The 16,665-nt window shown below is 43.8% G+C and overlaps 1 protein-coding gene across 17 annotated transcripts in view; it reads right to left on the bottom strand.

Annotated features, from left to right (window-relative positions):
- The window catches only part of DOCK7 (dedicator of cytokinesis 7), a 91,684-nt gene that overhangs the window by 58,482 nt on the left and 16,537 nt on the right, over positions 1-16,665 (bottom strand). For all 17 annotated transcript variants that reach the window (XR_013775297.1, XM_079313963.1, XM_079313964.1 and 14 more), the window contains exons 3-14: positions 12,518-12,693; positions 12,351-12,419; positions 9,859-9,988; positions 9,525-9,737; positions 9,065-9,150; positions 7,203-7,269; positions 5,795-5,944; positions 4,998-5,078; positions 3,827-3,992; positions 3,097-3,239; positions 1,588-1,681; positions 540-702 (exon numbers count right to left, since the gene is read on the bottom strand). Coding sequence is in view for 16 of the 17 variants with exons in the window: in XM_079313963.1 (XP_079170089.1) it covers positions 540-702; positions 1,588-1,681; positions 3,097-3,239; positions 3,827-3,992; positions 4,998-5,078; positions 5,795-5,944; positions 7,203-7,269; positions 9,065-9,150; positions 9,525-9,737; positions 9,859-9,988; positions 12,351-12,419; positions 12,518-12,693 (1,538 nt within the window). In the remaining variant the exon portion in view is untranslated. The remainder of the gene's footprint in view (positions 1-539; positions 703-1,587; positions 1,682-3,096; positions 3,240-3,826; positions 3,993-4,997; positions 5,079-5,794; positions 5,945-7,202; positions 7,270-9,064; positions 9,151-9,524; positions 9,738-9,858; positions 9,989-12,350; positions 12,420-12,517; positions 12,694-16,665) is intronic.

The following is a 16,665-nucleotide window of genomic DNA, read 5'->3' as shown; positions in this document are numbered from 1 at the left end:
AAAAGCTTTAAATTAATAATGGAACATAATGAAAAGAAAGGTTATTGCTTCCCAAGATATTCAGAAAAAATCCTTTTTTTTTTAGGGTTTCAGAAGATTTTTTGTCAAGTATTGTAAACAAAGAAATTGCTTGGAAATCAGAATGGAAATGTGAACAAAGGGATTCTGCATTTTCTCTACTTCTATCCCTCACTTTAAAGAAAAAAAAGTCATTGAAAGTGACATAAATTAATAAAACCAGTAAGAGAATAGTGACTTTAGCAAAGGAAAAACCCTGCATAAAACTGAAAAGAATTTTACCAAATTCCACCCTGAGTTCTGAGAAATGGAGAAACCTCTCCCATGTTCTCATTCACAGCCAAGTTTGATGCAAACCTGTTTATTCCTCCCCAGCTGAGTTTTCTGCTGTGTCAGCCTGAACCCTTCCCATGCCTCTGGCCATAAACCAAATCTTGCAACAACCTCACTGATAAGGGGAGGAATTTCTACACTTGGCAGTCTCAGGCCCTGGAAAGTGAAATGTATTTCAAAATTCTGACCTGTATGTGGTGTTTGGGACATAGACATCCCTGGCAGGGAACTCCAGGATTTCTCTGGTGGGTCTGACTCTGCTGTCTGGGTAAAGCTTGACTTGCAGCAGCTCTGGGGTGAGGCAGTAGTGGGGGTTCTCTGGAGCTGGAGATATGTCTATCTTCAACTGAGCTGCAAGAAGAAAGGCATTTTATTAATTAATTAATAGTAATTCATTTTTTAAAAGCATAATTGTGCTTTGTTTCTTCAGGTTAATATCCTATATATTCATTGGCACTCTAGATATTAATTTAATAAATCCATAAATGATAAATGACAGCCAAAGTGGATTTGTTGACAAGTATCAGTGAATCCAACTGATATCTAAGGCACTGGGGGACCAGATAATAAGAACCAAGAGAAAATATGCATTTTAACATGGAATAGATGCTTTTTACATAAGAAAACTGGGCAAATCCAGCCTAAATAATGCTCCTGTGAGGCCCAGCTATTGTTGCAAACAAAACTCCATCAGAGGAAAGGCTGAAAAACCCTGAGATAGGTCAGGCTACAAAGCAGAGGTGAACTGGGTGAAGTGAGCAGAGCAGTGAAGTGCTTGGAAGGCTGTGGTCACTGCCCAAGGCCATGGCACACCAGATTCAGATTAATTTGCAGCAAGATAATTTTGCAAAGTTTTCTTAAAACCTAACCTGGCTGCAAGGCCAGCTGAGAGCTGGGGAGATGATCCAAGGAAGAGGCAGGATTGCTGTCCCTGGAGAGTTTTATGGGCAGGTTAAGTAAATATGGTCAGGAATAGCACAGGTCAGGGACCAGCTGCACTGAGGTGTGCCAGGGTTTCTATTCCCCCTTCCCAGAGCTGGAGCCTGCTCCTATTAACCAGGAGTGGGAGCCTGGACTGAGATCTCCTTTTGGGGCAGAGAGTGGGATGCTGAGTTTGGGGTTTGCATCTTCTCCTCACAGACACCACCCTCAGTGTGCTGTGCAGGGACCACCCTCAGGGATGTTTTTGGGGTGCCTGGGGGAGGAAGCAAGGCCAGGCTGGGGGGCAGGGGGTACCTGTGATGGGCCTGAGCCTGCGCAGCACCGACGAGGGGCGTCTCATGTCAGCCAGGAACTTGTACAGGTCCTCGTCACTCAGGCGATCCCCCTCCTGCCAGGGGACAACATCTGCTCACCCAGACAACCCCCAGAGAGGGAGCAAACCCCAGCTCCTCCCTCTGACACCAAACTGCCTGCCCAGAACAAGGTGGTAGCATTAAATGTTAAATTACATTTCATTTCTCCGTCCTTTCCCCTTCCTTCGTCCCTCATTCATCATCCTGACAGCTGCAGGAACTTTTAATTGAAAGCCTTTTCTCTCCCCATCAATATTATCTTTTTCCAAACTGGAAATGGCTGCTAGAAGATTTCCCAAAAAATACCCATTTTTTTAGCAAGTGTAATGGTTTGAAAAAGTATCTGTCATTCAGGATCCTCATTCCTTCTCCTCTGCCTTTTTTTGGGATGAGCCCTTTTTCCAGAAAAAGCAGAAAGTGCAAGTTGCCAATCTTCCTTGTGCCCATTCTAATAGCTCAGAGTTTTGCTAATTTTGGAAACATTACAGAAAATGGGACTCTGCCACCCAAAAGCAGAAGATACCCATTTTAAAGGTAAGAAATCACAACATAAAAAAAAAAAAGTGAATGTAAGGAGAAAAACACTGGGTAGTGTCCAACTTATACTTAACAGGAGAAAAGGAAGATAATAAAGAATCTGAAATTTAAAATCTTAAATTAATGTTTGGCAGTTTTTAAAGGAAAAATTTTATAAAATAAGCTGATTCAAAGTAACACATAACCTCAACAAAGTAAATAAATACCTGCTTTTGTAAATCATTGCTAAGTTAGTGACCAATTTTTCCTTAAGTAAATGTGCCATTAAGGAAATCTTAGAAAATTTTCAGCTCATTACTTTTTGCTAAGCTTAACTAAAAAATTTGCTCCCTTTAATCATATTTTGTACTCTTCAGGAGACTCCCAAGCTGTGGCTGAGAGGAGCTGCCACTCAGCAAAGCAGCATCAGATGCAGAATGCTTTGTTTCCCTCAGGGATCCCTGGATGTGTCCAGGGAACTGATACCAACCTTAAACCACTGTGAGAAATTGGATTCACCACTGCCAGAATTAATATATGATATTGTGCAATATGTAACTGAAAGAGGGGAGGTTTAGATTAGATATTAGGGAGGAATTGTTCTCTGTGAGGGTGGGGAGCCCTGGAATAGAATTCCCAGAGCAGCTGTGGCTGCCCCTGGATCCTGGAAGTGTCCAAGGCCAGGCTGGAGCACACTGGGATAATGGAAGGTGTCCCTGCTCTGGCACTGGATGGTTTTAATCTCCCTTCCAACCCAACCCAGTCTGTTATTCCATGATAATTAATATACAACACAACACACTGAGTGCTGCTCAAAGATCCCCTGCAACTGAGGACAGAAACCCAACACATCCCACATCAACCCCTCAGTGAGACATGACCCAGCCCTTCTGCCCAAGAAACAGCTGCTGGGTGACACCTGCTGCTGCCACACCTGTTTGAAGAAGTTGGTGACTGTGAGGGTGGCAGGTCTGAAGCTGCTCAGGTTGCAAGCCTCGTCCCCACTGGTGGTTCTCTCCAGGGAGCGCCGCCCCACGATGCTGGAGTTCCTCCTCTCTGACCACGACCCCTTGCGCTCTGCAAAACAGCAGCTGCTCCCTCAAAGGGCTGCAAAACAAACCAAACTGCACTCCAGAGCCCACTGCTGCTCCTGCTTTCACAGGGGGAGAGGGGGTGATGGCAGGAGGTGACAGAGGAGCTGGCTGTGCTGGCAATCAGGAGGATGCAGAGCACAGCTGATCCTGCTCTCCCCAGCCACCTCACCCCAGTGCCTTCCTGCTATGAAAGGTCTTCTTTGTGCTGAGATTTATCTATTTCCCTTGCTCTGAAAGATGATGGAGTTGGCAGTTTTGGGGATGCTGAAGAGCAGTTTTGGATGAGCTATGTGGCTCACAAAGATTAATCCACTCCTTTGGAAAATGTTCATCAGCCTGTAATGCTCCCTCAGTCTCACAAGCCTGGTTTTAAATAATAGAACAGATGGTTTGCTTGTAAAATCCTTGAAAGATAAATCCATTTGTTATCATGGACCTCTGTTTTAGTTCAACCATGACCCCAGGCCATGAGGGCAGAGGGAGGAAAGTGATAAAAGGAGCAACAGCAGCTACAGGACATGAATCAAAACCTCTGGATTTGCCCCCATTCCCTGATGCCCAATCCTGTACCTCCTGTGCCAACTTCAACTTCTGTGGAATCTCTTTCCAAGCTGCCAGCACTGCTCACAATGTTCATGAGGTGAATGGCTGTCCAGGCAAAAGGCATCCTGTACTTCCCCAGCCTCTGGCAAAACTGCTCTGCCTGGCCTTTCAGTTTTTCCAACTTCTCCTTGTTCTGTGAAGGAAATATTCAATCCAAGAGGTTAAAAGGAGAGGAACAAGAGCAGAGGTTCATTGAGCAAAACCAGTGAGGAATGATGGTGTCTGTTCTAACTCCCAGTGATTGTGTGTCTCAGCAGCACCTTCCACAGCAGGATCATCAAGTGCTGGGAAAATGCAACTTCTGTTTCCCAAAAGCACAGCCAGAATAGCCTTTTATGTTCTTAACCCTCCTGAACAGCCTGATAAATCCCACTGAGCTCATCTGGCCACTGTTCCTTCAAGAAAATCTGAATTTTCCCCCTGTGAATTCTGAAAGGGCCTTTCCTAATGTGATTTTATACAGCAGGTGCTCAGATCATCTGTGGGAAACTCAAAACATTCCTCCAATAAGTAGCATCATACTCATTTTGTCAAGGAAAAAAGGGGATTTTTCCATAGCTCTGCATATTAAAGAATAATTTTTAGAGCTTTAGGGAGGAAATATTTTATTAAGAGGTTGATTAAAATGAACAAATCATCCAAGCTTTTAAGAAAACCTAATGGAGAGGCTGAGATCACAAAAAGGGCTGGAATCTCTGCTCTGCCCTTCACCCCTTTGATCTCCAGCTGGCTCAAAGCAACTGCACACAAAATTAGGAACAATTTTTGAGATTCTTTTAGATCCAGGCAGAAGTGATGGGGTTAAAGCTGCAAAAGCAGTGGAAAAGTTGAAATTTTTACTGCAAATTCCCATCAAAGGCTGCTTTCCCTTGACCCAGCTGATCCTTTGGGACAGGGAATCACAGATGACTGAGCTTGATGGGAACCACAAACCTCCCCTGGCAGCCACAAAAACTGCTGACCTTTAACTGCTCCACCCCAAAAAGGCACCAAGACTCAAAGGCTCCTTCTTGGCCTTTAGAATGGGATTAGATTCTTAATTAAAAACTGGATTAAAGACAGGAACAGCATCAACCTTCCAAGGTAAAAGAAAATATATTTAGTTTTTTAACAAAACACCAAAAAAAAAAGTTCTTACCTTTGTTGCATCAGATTCTTTAAAAATCATATAAGGCTCTGCACACTCCCCAATATCTCCCTGCTGTAAAACTTTCTCCAGCTGAGAAGTGAAAATGAACCATTATAAGGACATGTATCCAGCAAGGATTAATAAACTGAACAAGCACAAGGAAGCAAAAAATTCTTTCACAAGAACTGAAGCCTGGTGAGTTCTTGTGGAAGAAGAAGAATTTTCACACTGCCTGTGAACTGAAAATCTGGCTTGAACTCCCCTTTTTTTTGACCACAGGATGATTTTTATGCAGTCCAGCCAAAAATCTTAACTCAAACCTGAACAAGCAACATTTGTGCACTCACAGAATCAAAGGAGAAAACAGAGAATAACTTTTATCTTTGTGTACTTTATCCCAGGAGTGACCAATGCTGCATTTTATTTCAGTTATGGGTCTCACTCTCTTAGCAATTTCAGCCCTTAAATACATCTGAAAATCTGGCTGAGGGGGGTGTATCCTTTTAGAAATGAGATTCAGAACAATAGATTTTTTAAATCACTGACTTACCTGTCATTTTAAGGAGTCAGCACACTGTTTTATATAAAAACCAAGGTCAAGCCCCAGAAAACTGATTTATATCATCAAGGAAACCCTTGTGCTCTTTGCAGTTTCAGTGCATTGAACTGGTTGTTACAAAGGAACTTAAGTGAGAATAATTGAAATAAAACAGCACTGTTTACACTTCTGAGAAGAGAATTTCTATCTTATTTTAAATAAAAAACCAAAATACCCCAATAATTTTAATTTCCCTGGTATTTCTTACCTTTATGACTAGAAAGACATCCTGGGATGGGTAGGTGATAGAAAAGATGGCAGATCTGGCCAGGGTGGAAATAGCAGCAGGGGGGACATGAGGCCGAAGCATTCCCTTCATTTGCTCAGAGTTTAAATCAAAGTAGAAATTCTCTGAAATCTAAGGAAGAAATTGGGCAGTTTCCAGCATTAGTGATTTTTTTTTGTAAATTCTTCATGAATTTTAAATTGTTTTAAAACGTATGTGTTTAATGTTAATATATAAAGAAATGTTAAAAAGTCTTTGTTTCAAACCATGTATGAAAAGAAAAAAAAAAAAAGGTTTTTTGATGAAGAAATCAAGGCAGGACAGTGAGAAAGGAAATGGAGGAAACACCACAAACTACCCATAAAATTTCCTCCAGCTCCTCTAAGGTGTGTAAGCTCCATCACAGGATTAGGAATTATCACTGTTAGCTGAACTGAAAACACCAAAATATCAAAACAGAAACAGAAAAATAAAAAACAACACCCCTTGAAAGACAAGCACTGAGCTTCCTACCCTAAAACACCAAATCCTTGACTGCAAAACTTCAGAGCCAAAAAAAGATGTGAGCAGGTTACCAACACCAGAGGTCACTAAAGAACTTATTATGTTAGAGCCAAAAAAAAAAAAAAAAAGGAGTAATGAGATGATAAAATTGGCTTATGAAATGTGATTTAAATATTAAACAAAGTTCACATAATATTCCACATAGTCTCATCTACATAACTTAAATCTCAATGCATTAAATTCAAGTCTTAAAGAGATAAATGTCAAAATGCATATTTTTAACATTTTTCTCTCCACTGCTGCTAATATCTCGAATAAGGAAAACTAAGAGACTCTTTAAATATTAAATACAGAACATAAATAGGTGAATAAATGTATTTTCTATTTCCTATAACTTAGATCTTGAAAAGACTCCTCAGTTTTGTTTTGATTTTACAATTTGACCATGTGTGACTTTCTTGTGCATTATTGAAGTGTTGCTTGGACCCATGCCATGCTGAACCACCAAAAAGGGATTAAGAAAGTCATAAAAACCTACTCTAAATAAAAGATTTCAGTAACCTAAATCCTCTCTGGGGAAGAGACTTTTGAAAGATAAAATTTTATATATACATAACATATAGATATAGATATATATAGAGAGAGATATATATAGATAGCTATGTATCTATATATTCTCATTTCAGGCACTCACATATTAGATAATATTTTTAGCAAAGTGATTCTATCTCAACTGCTTTACCAAAAACACACAAGATGGTTCATGAGATGCCATCATCAGCCTTCCAACCTCTATGTCACTTCTCTCTTAAAGCTTTGACACCAGAATTAACTCTTGTTTTTATATTTCAGTGGAAATGTCACACTCAAGTAATTAAAAACCTACCTTCTTCTTTTCTTTAACATCATACAAAGCCAAACTTGCAAAAATGGGCTCAATTTCTATTTCAAATCTTGAAAGAAGGAAACACAAAATCAGTTGATTTGTATTTTGTCAGAAGGAATAACCAACCCTGTCCCCAAATTCTCCCTGGGTGATGGGAATTGAGATGTCAGGAGCAGCTGAGCCAACCCAAGGGCTGCTCCTGCTCCAAGGGATTTGATTTCCCAATTTCCAATATATCCTGTCCTGGTCCTTCCCACTGATGTCAGTGCTCCTTTGGCCCTTCTAAAAGCCATTTTAACTCACTGAAAGCCAAGCAAAGCAGCCCAGAAGCCTCCTCAAAGAGGACTCCTGGACACTCAGGGACACTTATTCTGGCAATTTCCAACAATTAACTGTTGTCAGAAAACACCAACACCACCCTTAGAAAGTGCCAGCATTTCACAGTGACTGTTATCCAGTGTTTATGCAAATTCCAACACTCCCAACAGGAACAGTGACCCACCAAACAGAGCTGAACTTATTCCCAGAACACCTGGGGAGTTAAAGGCATTTGAAAACATTCAAAACCTGTCCCTGCAGCACAGTGAGCAGGGGCTGAAATGCCATTTTTGTCTGCACAGCCTGCCCACAAAATTCATGCCCCATCCACACTGGGATTCCCTCCACACCCAGCCCTTGCAGGGAGCTCTCAGCTCAGAATCCTTCTAAAAACAGGGACAAACAGGTGTTTTCTCCAGTTTTGCAACAAAGCTGAGATTAACCTGCAAATGACCCTGCTTAGGTCATCTGAGCCTTCTCCCTGGGGAAAATGTCCTTGTTTTGTGCCACTGAGATGGCACAATCCTGGATTACATCCCTGAGCACAGGCTCAGAGGCTCCCAGGTACACAAGCAAACATGTAGCTGGGCAGATTTGCTATAAATTTGCAGCCAGCAAGAGATGCTTAAAGAGCAGAAAACATTAATTTCCAGCATCTAACTTATTTATGCTAAAGACACCCTCCTTTGGAGGGAAAGCTGCTCTGCTACTGCATATTATGTTGTTCCAGTTCATAAAAGGCTGCAAAATCAGTTCATCTCTATGGCTATATTAGGTCCTGGAGTACTCTACGAGCAGGAGAAATGTCCCACACATATATCTCAGTTATGAGCAGCAACTGGAGCTCTCTAATAAGAAGGGTTGACCTAACTGAGGACACAGAAGATGAATACAGCAGTGTGGAAAATCAGTTTTGTACTTTATTTCTCCAAGGGAATAACAGTAAAATTTTACCTTGTGTTATTAGAGAAGAGTTATAGGCAATGAACCAGCTGCAGGTAACCCTATATTCAGGAGCTCCACTTCATTAAACTTGTTTAACAGGTTTCTATTCCTCCAGTTAATGCTTACTAAGTATATAAAGTCTTCACTCTTAAAGGGACACAGTCAAGGTTGTTGAGCCTAAACTTTGGCAAATCTTTGGCTGTCTTTATGTTTTTCAGGCTCGAGCATTTTTAATCTTTAAATTGAATCTCAAATTTCCTCCTTAGGGAGGGGAACACCAGTGAGTGGCCAACTGCAGAGCCCTGGAGGAGTGTGGGGAAGCCTCATGTCACATGCCAGTGACATGGAACAGGTAGAGCTGGAAAGCAACAGGGACAAAAGCCAAGGGTGGTGGATATTTCCTGTCTCATCAGTCTGCAGGAAGTCTTGAAGATACAATTGTGTAACTCACCCTTTATAAAATTAACCTCAAAGCTTATGACCAAACAATGCAATACCCCTTCCAAGGCAGTGGAGTTATTCTAGATGCACATGGATACAGCAGCAGATTTAAATTCTGAATTTCTGCAGTGCAGCTGGTCTGTTGGGGTGGTACTTACTTCAGGGACAAACACTTCACCAGGAGTCTTTGGCCAAAGTGTTCTTTGGGTACTTCAGGGACACTGAGTCTCTCTATGGGCTCCTCCTGGAATTAGAGACACAATCCCTGTAGAATCAGGAGGCAAACACATCTACCACTTTTTTTCTTCTAAGACACAGCAGCAATTTAATCTAAGGCTTCCCAGCACGGTGCATTCATCAGCAGCTATAAATATGCTAAATTAAATCCCTTTAATGTTCCTACATTACTGGGGATTGCATAACCAGAAGGGAAACCCAATCTTCAGAAAGCAATATCTATGGGCAAGACAATATGCTGAAAAACACAAAATAGCTGCAGTTCTCATGTATGTTAAAGACAGGTGACCTTAAATCCTTTAAATCCATGGCAGACTGAGAGCTTTCACATTCCCTATCCCTTCACTCCTCTTAGCCTCACCCACGTGCATGCAAAAATACCTCATCTGGTGCTGGGTGCAGTGCAAAAAGCTCCTTATGCCTGTTGGCCTTCCTCTGCTCCTCGTTGTGGTGGTCAATCTCCTCATTTGGGGTTCTGTCCAGCAGGTTTGGGAGCAGGGCATCAGGCAGGGAGTTCTTGAGGTCGAAGATGCTGCAGGCCCAGCTGCCCCGGGGCGTGTCGTCGATGGACATGGAGCGGCGCTTCAGATCATCCTGGGAGCCAGCAAGGAAAGGCAGCTCATCAGCTCATCAGCTCATCATGGGGAAAGGGATGCACTTTTAAAGCTGCACCATAAATCAGGTTTTAGGCAGTCAGGTTTTAAAGGGACATTACTTGTTCATCCTGGTAGCTGTTGCCATCTGGAGATTCGTCGGACTCGAAGACCTGTTTGGGGAGCCCTTTCTGCCTCTCCTTCTGTTTGTCCAAGGTGTTGGGATTGAACCCAGTTCCCAGCTTGTGGTATCTGCAAGTAGAGGATTTCAAACACGTTCTCAGCAGCCCCTTTTGACCTGACCCCTGAAGCAGCACCCCAGAACAAACCCAGCATTGTCAGCTGGGTGCTCCCGAGGCAGGAGCTGCTCTCTGCAAACACAATTTCCAGTCAGCTCCACTGGAGCTGGGGCATCATCCAACAGCCACTATTCCAACACTACAATGTCACTCTGTTCATCTATAAAGCCACTCTGGGTGATGTCAAAAGGAGGATTATCAAGGGCCAATTAAAGTCGTTGTAAAATGTGCCATTGTGATGCCAAGCTAAAAACAGGCTGGGAACACAAGGGCTGAGGGCCAGTGGTTCTGCTGGGGCAGGAACTGACTTGGAGCAGATGAAATGATTAACTGGAAAACCAAAACAGCAACTCAGGAAAATCCTGAGCACCTCTGCAGAGCAACTGACTAAAACAAGTGTCTTGACATAGCAGCTCTGTAAGGAAAGTGGGTCCCTCAGAGCTTTCCAGAGTGTGAAGAGTCTGCCTGCTGGGCTGACAGGAGCAGGTCTCTTTGACTAACAAATTTTTGGGTGTCAAATAGCACCAGGTCTGTATTTATACACACACACATGGGTAGAGCCACAGTCTCCCTGCAATACTCACTCCAGCTCAGTTCCTGGGATCACATCTAGAATTAATTGTTTTTACCATGCCCTGGTACTAAAGTTATCATAGAGGGATGGTCCAGACATGAGAAAATAATGGATATGCTAGCAGTTAATAAAGGAAAGGAACAGAAAAAAAAGAGGAATGCAATTTCCTTGCTAGGATGTAATTCCTGAGAGCTGAACAATAGGATCTGTATAATCCTCACATTGATGTCTGCATTTCCATCACAGCTCCACCAACAAGTGCAAATTATCTCTAATTCACACCTGACTTCCTCAGTCTTGCACACAGAAATTATGCCATAAGCTTGAAATCAGAATATGCTAGAGGGTTTTTTACTTAGCTTTTTCAATATCATCAAAGGAATTACTGAATGGGTAGATTTCCCTGCCTCAAAAACATTTTGGTTACAAAAAACTGGAGGCAGAGATGTACATAAAGATTTTCCCTGGGGTGGGGAAGAAAAGGATGGAATGTCACCAGTCAATTCAGCAGCTCTTCCAAGAGCTGGGGTTTGTGCCCCTAGAGCTAGCCAGAGGACCTGAAACCACCCAATGGGATGGACTGAGAGGAAATTGTTGGCATCCTTACTTGAAAAACAATTCAGCCCTTCCCAGCTGAGATTTTGGGCTCTTCCCCTGCTCCAGCAGTAACTCTTCAGTTTCTACCCATGCACTGGGTAGAAATTTCTACCATGCACTGCCATGGTTTTATCCAAGCAGAAAGTGCTGTGACTCTCAGAGGAACAAAACTCCACCAAAGAAACCTCCCCAGAGCAGGAATCACAGCCAGGAACTCCAGGTACCAACAAAAATCACTGAGAAACCAAGAGTGAGTGGCTGTGTGGGACACCCTGTCCAGGTCTGTGATGTGCCCAAGACTCTGCTGCCAAGGCTGGGAGTTAATAAAACATCTCCCTCCCTCCTGGGTACCTTTCTGGGTGGGTTTTATGTTTTTGGTATGAGATTACAAAACACTTTTTATTAGTTCACGTTAGCAGTGCCATCCTGAGCATCCCCTGAAGTGGCTCTCAGGACAACATTAAACCAGTGAATTGTAGCAACAAACAACCACAAGGGCAGAGCTGGAGCTGCACTGAGTCACTTGTAGGTGATGCACATCACATGGATCACTTACTCCTTGACAGCAGCTCTTGGAGTCAGACTTCAATCATCTGAGAGTTTGTGCTCCAAATAAAGGCTCTCAGAACCCTTCCTGCTGATCTGTATGGACTAATCAATGCATGCCCACCCTCTGAACTGTTAACTCATTAGGTAAATGTTGTGATGGTTCAAATATTAATAATTATTTGTTTGAGTGATGTATTTCCCCAGGTCTCTCTGGGAACCTGCAGAGGCACCTTGTCTATCAGATGGTTGTGACTGCAGGTAAATCCTACATCACTGCAAAATTAATGCAGCTACAAACAACTAAAACCAGATGGAACAAAGAAAGAAACAAATGCTGAAAATAATTTTACTTGTCCACATTCCTGAATTGCTCTGCCATGGTAAAGGAGCAACCATGGACTGAAACGTCCTAGATTTTCCAAAATGCCCCAAGGGGTTTTGACATCCAAGATCCAATTTTCCAAACACAAAGCATCAGTTCAGCTGAACTAAAAGGCAGAGCACATGGAAGCAGCGGCCAGGACAATATTTTTGAGCCTCCTTGGCCGAAATTTCAAACTGAACTTGAGGTGCCAAGCAGCAGAGGTGAACTCACTTTCTGTTCACGATCGCCCAGTCCTCCGTGTAACTCCTGACACAGTCCCTCACGTGGGGATCCATCTCACTGTGAAAAGAGCAAACAGCAGAGATGACAGAGCTGATGGGGACTCCCCAGACCCAGCTGAAGTGCCTGAGCAGCAGCAGCAGCTGCTGCTGCCCCACCTCTCCTCGGGCACGGCCGACAGCAGCGTGCGGCACTCGCGGGGCGCGGACACCACCTCGATGTCATCGTGGGGAAACTCCAGCAGCTCCCGCAGGGGCCCCGACTCCAGCAACAGGGCAGGGCTGCTGAGACACTCCTCCAGGTCCACGGGCTCCACAGCTTCTGTGAGAGGCACCTGGGGACACACAAAGCACCACAGGGCCTCACGTGGGCTGAGGGAATAGAGAAACCACAGTTTGCTGCTCTGTGTTAAACCTGTTCTTCTGCCCTGCTGGGATCTGATGCAGCATCAGCTGATGAACCCCAGGGGTGGTAAGCTCAGCTAACACACAGCACAGAGCTCTTCCTCATCTCTTATCTTTTATCTGATGGCCCTCTGCGTGTTTCTCTGGTGTGCATCATCACCACCTTGAAAATACAACTAGAGACAGAAAAGGTTACATCTATTTTCAAGAAATACAACAAAAGGAAACTTGGTGCTTGATTTCCCACACGTCTGAGCCTGGATTTGTTTTTACCAGGCTCTGATCCCAAGGGGAACCTTGATCCTGATCCAAGATGCAGGAACCTTTCCTCCCCCAGGCATGGCCCCAGCCAGAACCCAGAGCAAAGCCTGATTTACCAGGAGCCCAGGCAGCCACAGGGCTCTGAGGACTAACATTATTTTGAATTAATCCACCTCTCTGGGCAACACAAAACACAATGTTCACCCACCACAGGTACAAGTCTGACCACCTCTTCTCCCTGGTATCAGAGCCTTTAGTGCCACAATGACTCTGCCCATGCCAGGAAGGGACACTGCCCTCAATAAAAAGGATTAAAAATCATCTTTACTGGGCACAAAGCACAAGGAAGGAGAGTAAATGTGCAGGAAAACAGCAGATTTCACTGATCTCACCACCCTGAGCTTTTTTTAGATACATTAGAAGAAAATTTGCATAAACTGGATACGTACTCATTGCATAACTTGTATTTTTACATATTCTATTACATAAATACATATAAATATTCTGATATGAGATCATTATGCTATGAGGCTATACATAAACATAGACATTAAGAAAATGAAACACTAAAAACAAGTTTTGAGGAAGCTGTTTCTACAGCCATTGACAGATTTCCTAGAATTCCCTGGCACATGCCAGTGAGGCTGAGTGTTTTAACAAGTCACAAAATTCACATCCAAATTCAGCAGTTTTCTCTACTAACTTCCCCTTTCCTGTCATCCAGATGATTTCTGTGGGACAAGGAACTATCCTGTAGCTTGTGTTGGAGATGACTTTAAAAAGAACACTCAGTTCCTTTCAGATGTGCTTCCCAAAAATATTGCTGTACAAACCCCAATTTCCAGTTTTCAAAATATTACCAACAAGTTTTGAAATTAATCAACTTTTTATTCAAGGAAAAAGACTCAGCAAACACAGAAGGTACTGAAAGAATGTCCCTACAATTGCCCCTGCAATTTTCTTAGAAGGCAAATCCTTCAGCAGGAAACCAGTGTGACTCCAGGGCAGTCAGGGGAGTTGGACCAGATGACTTTTTCCAGATAAGAATCTGGTTTACAAAAAAAATATGTGATGGCTAGAAACATAGTATTTGATTCTGCCATTTAAGCTAAATAAATTAATTTTTGTGCAAAGAAGTGTCAAAAGAATCATTGAAGGGATCTTAAAGACCAAACCTCTGCCATGGGCAGGGACACCTTTCACAAGATGATGATCATCTCTTTAACCCCATAACATTTTCCCTCTTTCTAATCTGAATTCTTGAAATGGACTCAAAGTGATTTTGGAGAACTCTGGAAAACACAAACCAGACACTTTTCACTGTTTTCACTGCTGCAGTGCTGGCCACGAGCAGAACTTGTCACTGCTCCTTGCCAGCTGAGATGTCACCAGCTCACCTGTTTTACAAACAGGCCAGCCCCACTTGGCAGGAGATCCCTGACAAATGTCACTGAGGGGTGGCAGCTTCTCCTGCAGGAACTGCCACAGGTGCCTGCTTGTTTCAGGAGCTGCAAACCTCCAGTGCTGCCCTGTGCCAAACAGCCCCTGCCACTGACAAACTCAGAGCTAAACAGGAGCCACCCAGCAATGGAGACTCCTTTAAATGGAGATAAAATTAAAATCCCTGGGCAAAGGCTCCAGAAGCAGGGGATGCCCAGAGGTGCTGGGAAAACCCCTCACATCCTCCCATGGCCCCATCCATGCAAGGATGCTGCTCCTTGCTGGGCACTCCCAGAGGGGTGAGGAAACCTCATGGAATAACTCAAAGCTGCTTAGCTCACCCTATTTTTAAGCCCTAACATTTTAAGACTTACTTTTATTCCTTTTTCTGACCTGGCAGCTCCAAAGCTGAGGGATCTTCCAAGAGTGAGCTGCCCATGCAAGTGCTGTGTTTTAATTTGCACAAACTCATTTATTTACCTGTGATTCTCTAACACACAGGAATCTATCCCTCATCCCTTCCACTCTCTCCCCTCCATCCTGATAAACAGAATTACAGAACAGATGAGGAAAAATCTCTGTATTGATGCAGAGCTCATGGGGACATGCAGGACTGAGGGTGTGTCACAGCCCAAATCACAGCCCTGGATTCTCACATCCCCAAACAGGAGCACTGTGATGTGCTGGAGATGAAGAGATGCCAGAGATGAAGGAAGTGGCCATGCCAGTTAAAAACCATCCAATTCACAAAGGCAGGCAGTGCTCAGGGGCTCTCCAAGCCCTTCACACATTTCAGGATTAAGCCCAAGGTTGCACTTCACAATTTTCCAGTTTGTCTCTTTGGGTAACTATTGTACCATGAAGATGTAAACAAACATCACAGTCAAACCCAGAGGCCTGTGTTAGACTCACCATCTGTGCAGCCAGAATTACTGTCTAGCACCTGAGTAAACAGGCCAAACATAAATTCATGGGTTTGGAGAGGAACTACTTGGTGTCAGACTATTGGCAGATAAAAGGCAAGAACATTATTTTAGGCTTCAGATATTTGTGGGGGAAGAAGTGATGAAAGAGGAGGAGGAAAGAAGGATGAATAAATGCACCAAAAGGAAAATGAACTTAAAAGATGTCCCCATGTGTGAACAGAACCATGAGAGCTGCTCTCAAGGCTCTTGCTGTCAATGGTTTAACCTTTCCCCTGTCCTGCTTCATGTTCCAAAGTTGTGGATGGGGACAAGGACACACAAAAGACCTAAAAATGGCTATTCCTGTGTGACTTGGGCAAGGCATCAGCCACCTGAAATTGCCACACAGACCCACCAGGTGAAACCTGCACAGAGTTGGACAAGCTCAGGTAAAGACCAGGTAACCCAGCCCCAGCATCCCAACCATCCTCAGTGCTGCTGGAGGAGCAGAACCTGCTCTGCCATCCCCCTCCAGGCCAGCTGCCCTCCTGTGGCATCCAAAAGCTGAGTGCCCTGGCCTGCAGGAGTGTGACACTGTGGGACAGCTGATCTCAACTATCACACAACTGCCAGAAAGGTTGGAAACCTGCAGCAGGAGGAGCTGAGGGGGACAGAGCTGTGCTCTCCCCCAGCCCTGCTGGCTGGAGGGATGCAGACACAGCCATCTGCAGAGAAATCTTCATCCTGCTCCCAGGAAAACCCTTCTCCATCTCCTGGCAGCTCCAGGGAAGCCACTGTAGGTGTCACCTTCACAAAACACAGCCAGCTCTACACTGGATTTCCAAAGGCAGAGGGACAATTCCAGTCAGTGTTTGCAAACATGCAGCCCTCCTAACAACTGGTTAATCACAGGATCCCAGAGTGGTTTTGTAGGAAAGGACCTTAATGCTCACCCTGTTTCAACCCTGACACCTCCCACTGTCCCAGGCTGCTCCAAACCCCAAAGTCCAGCCCTGCATTGGCCACTGCCAGGGATCCAGGGGCAGCCACAGCAAATCTGGGCACCTGTGCCAGCCCTGCCCACCCTCACAGGGAAGAATTTCTTAGTATCTCATCTGATTTTCTCCTCATTTAGTTTGAAATATTCTTCCTATCACTGTCTGCCTGTGTAGAAAGTCACTCACTCTCCTTGTTTTAAGCACTGAAAGGCCTTCCCTAATAAACCTAATGGAGAATATTGGAGTGTTACTGCAAGAAATCCTTGCCAGGGGGTCCATTTCTGTTGAGTTTATTAAG

Source organism: Erithacus rubecula (assembly GCF_903797595.1).
Source record: "Erithacus rubecula genome assembly, chromosome: 10".
NCBI lineage: Eukaryota > Metazoa > Chordata > Aves > Passeriformes > Muscicapidae > Erithacus > Erithacus rubecula.
The sequence above is the reverse complement of the archived record's forward strand: the minus strand, read 5'-3'. Positions and strand labels throughout refer to the sequence as shown.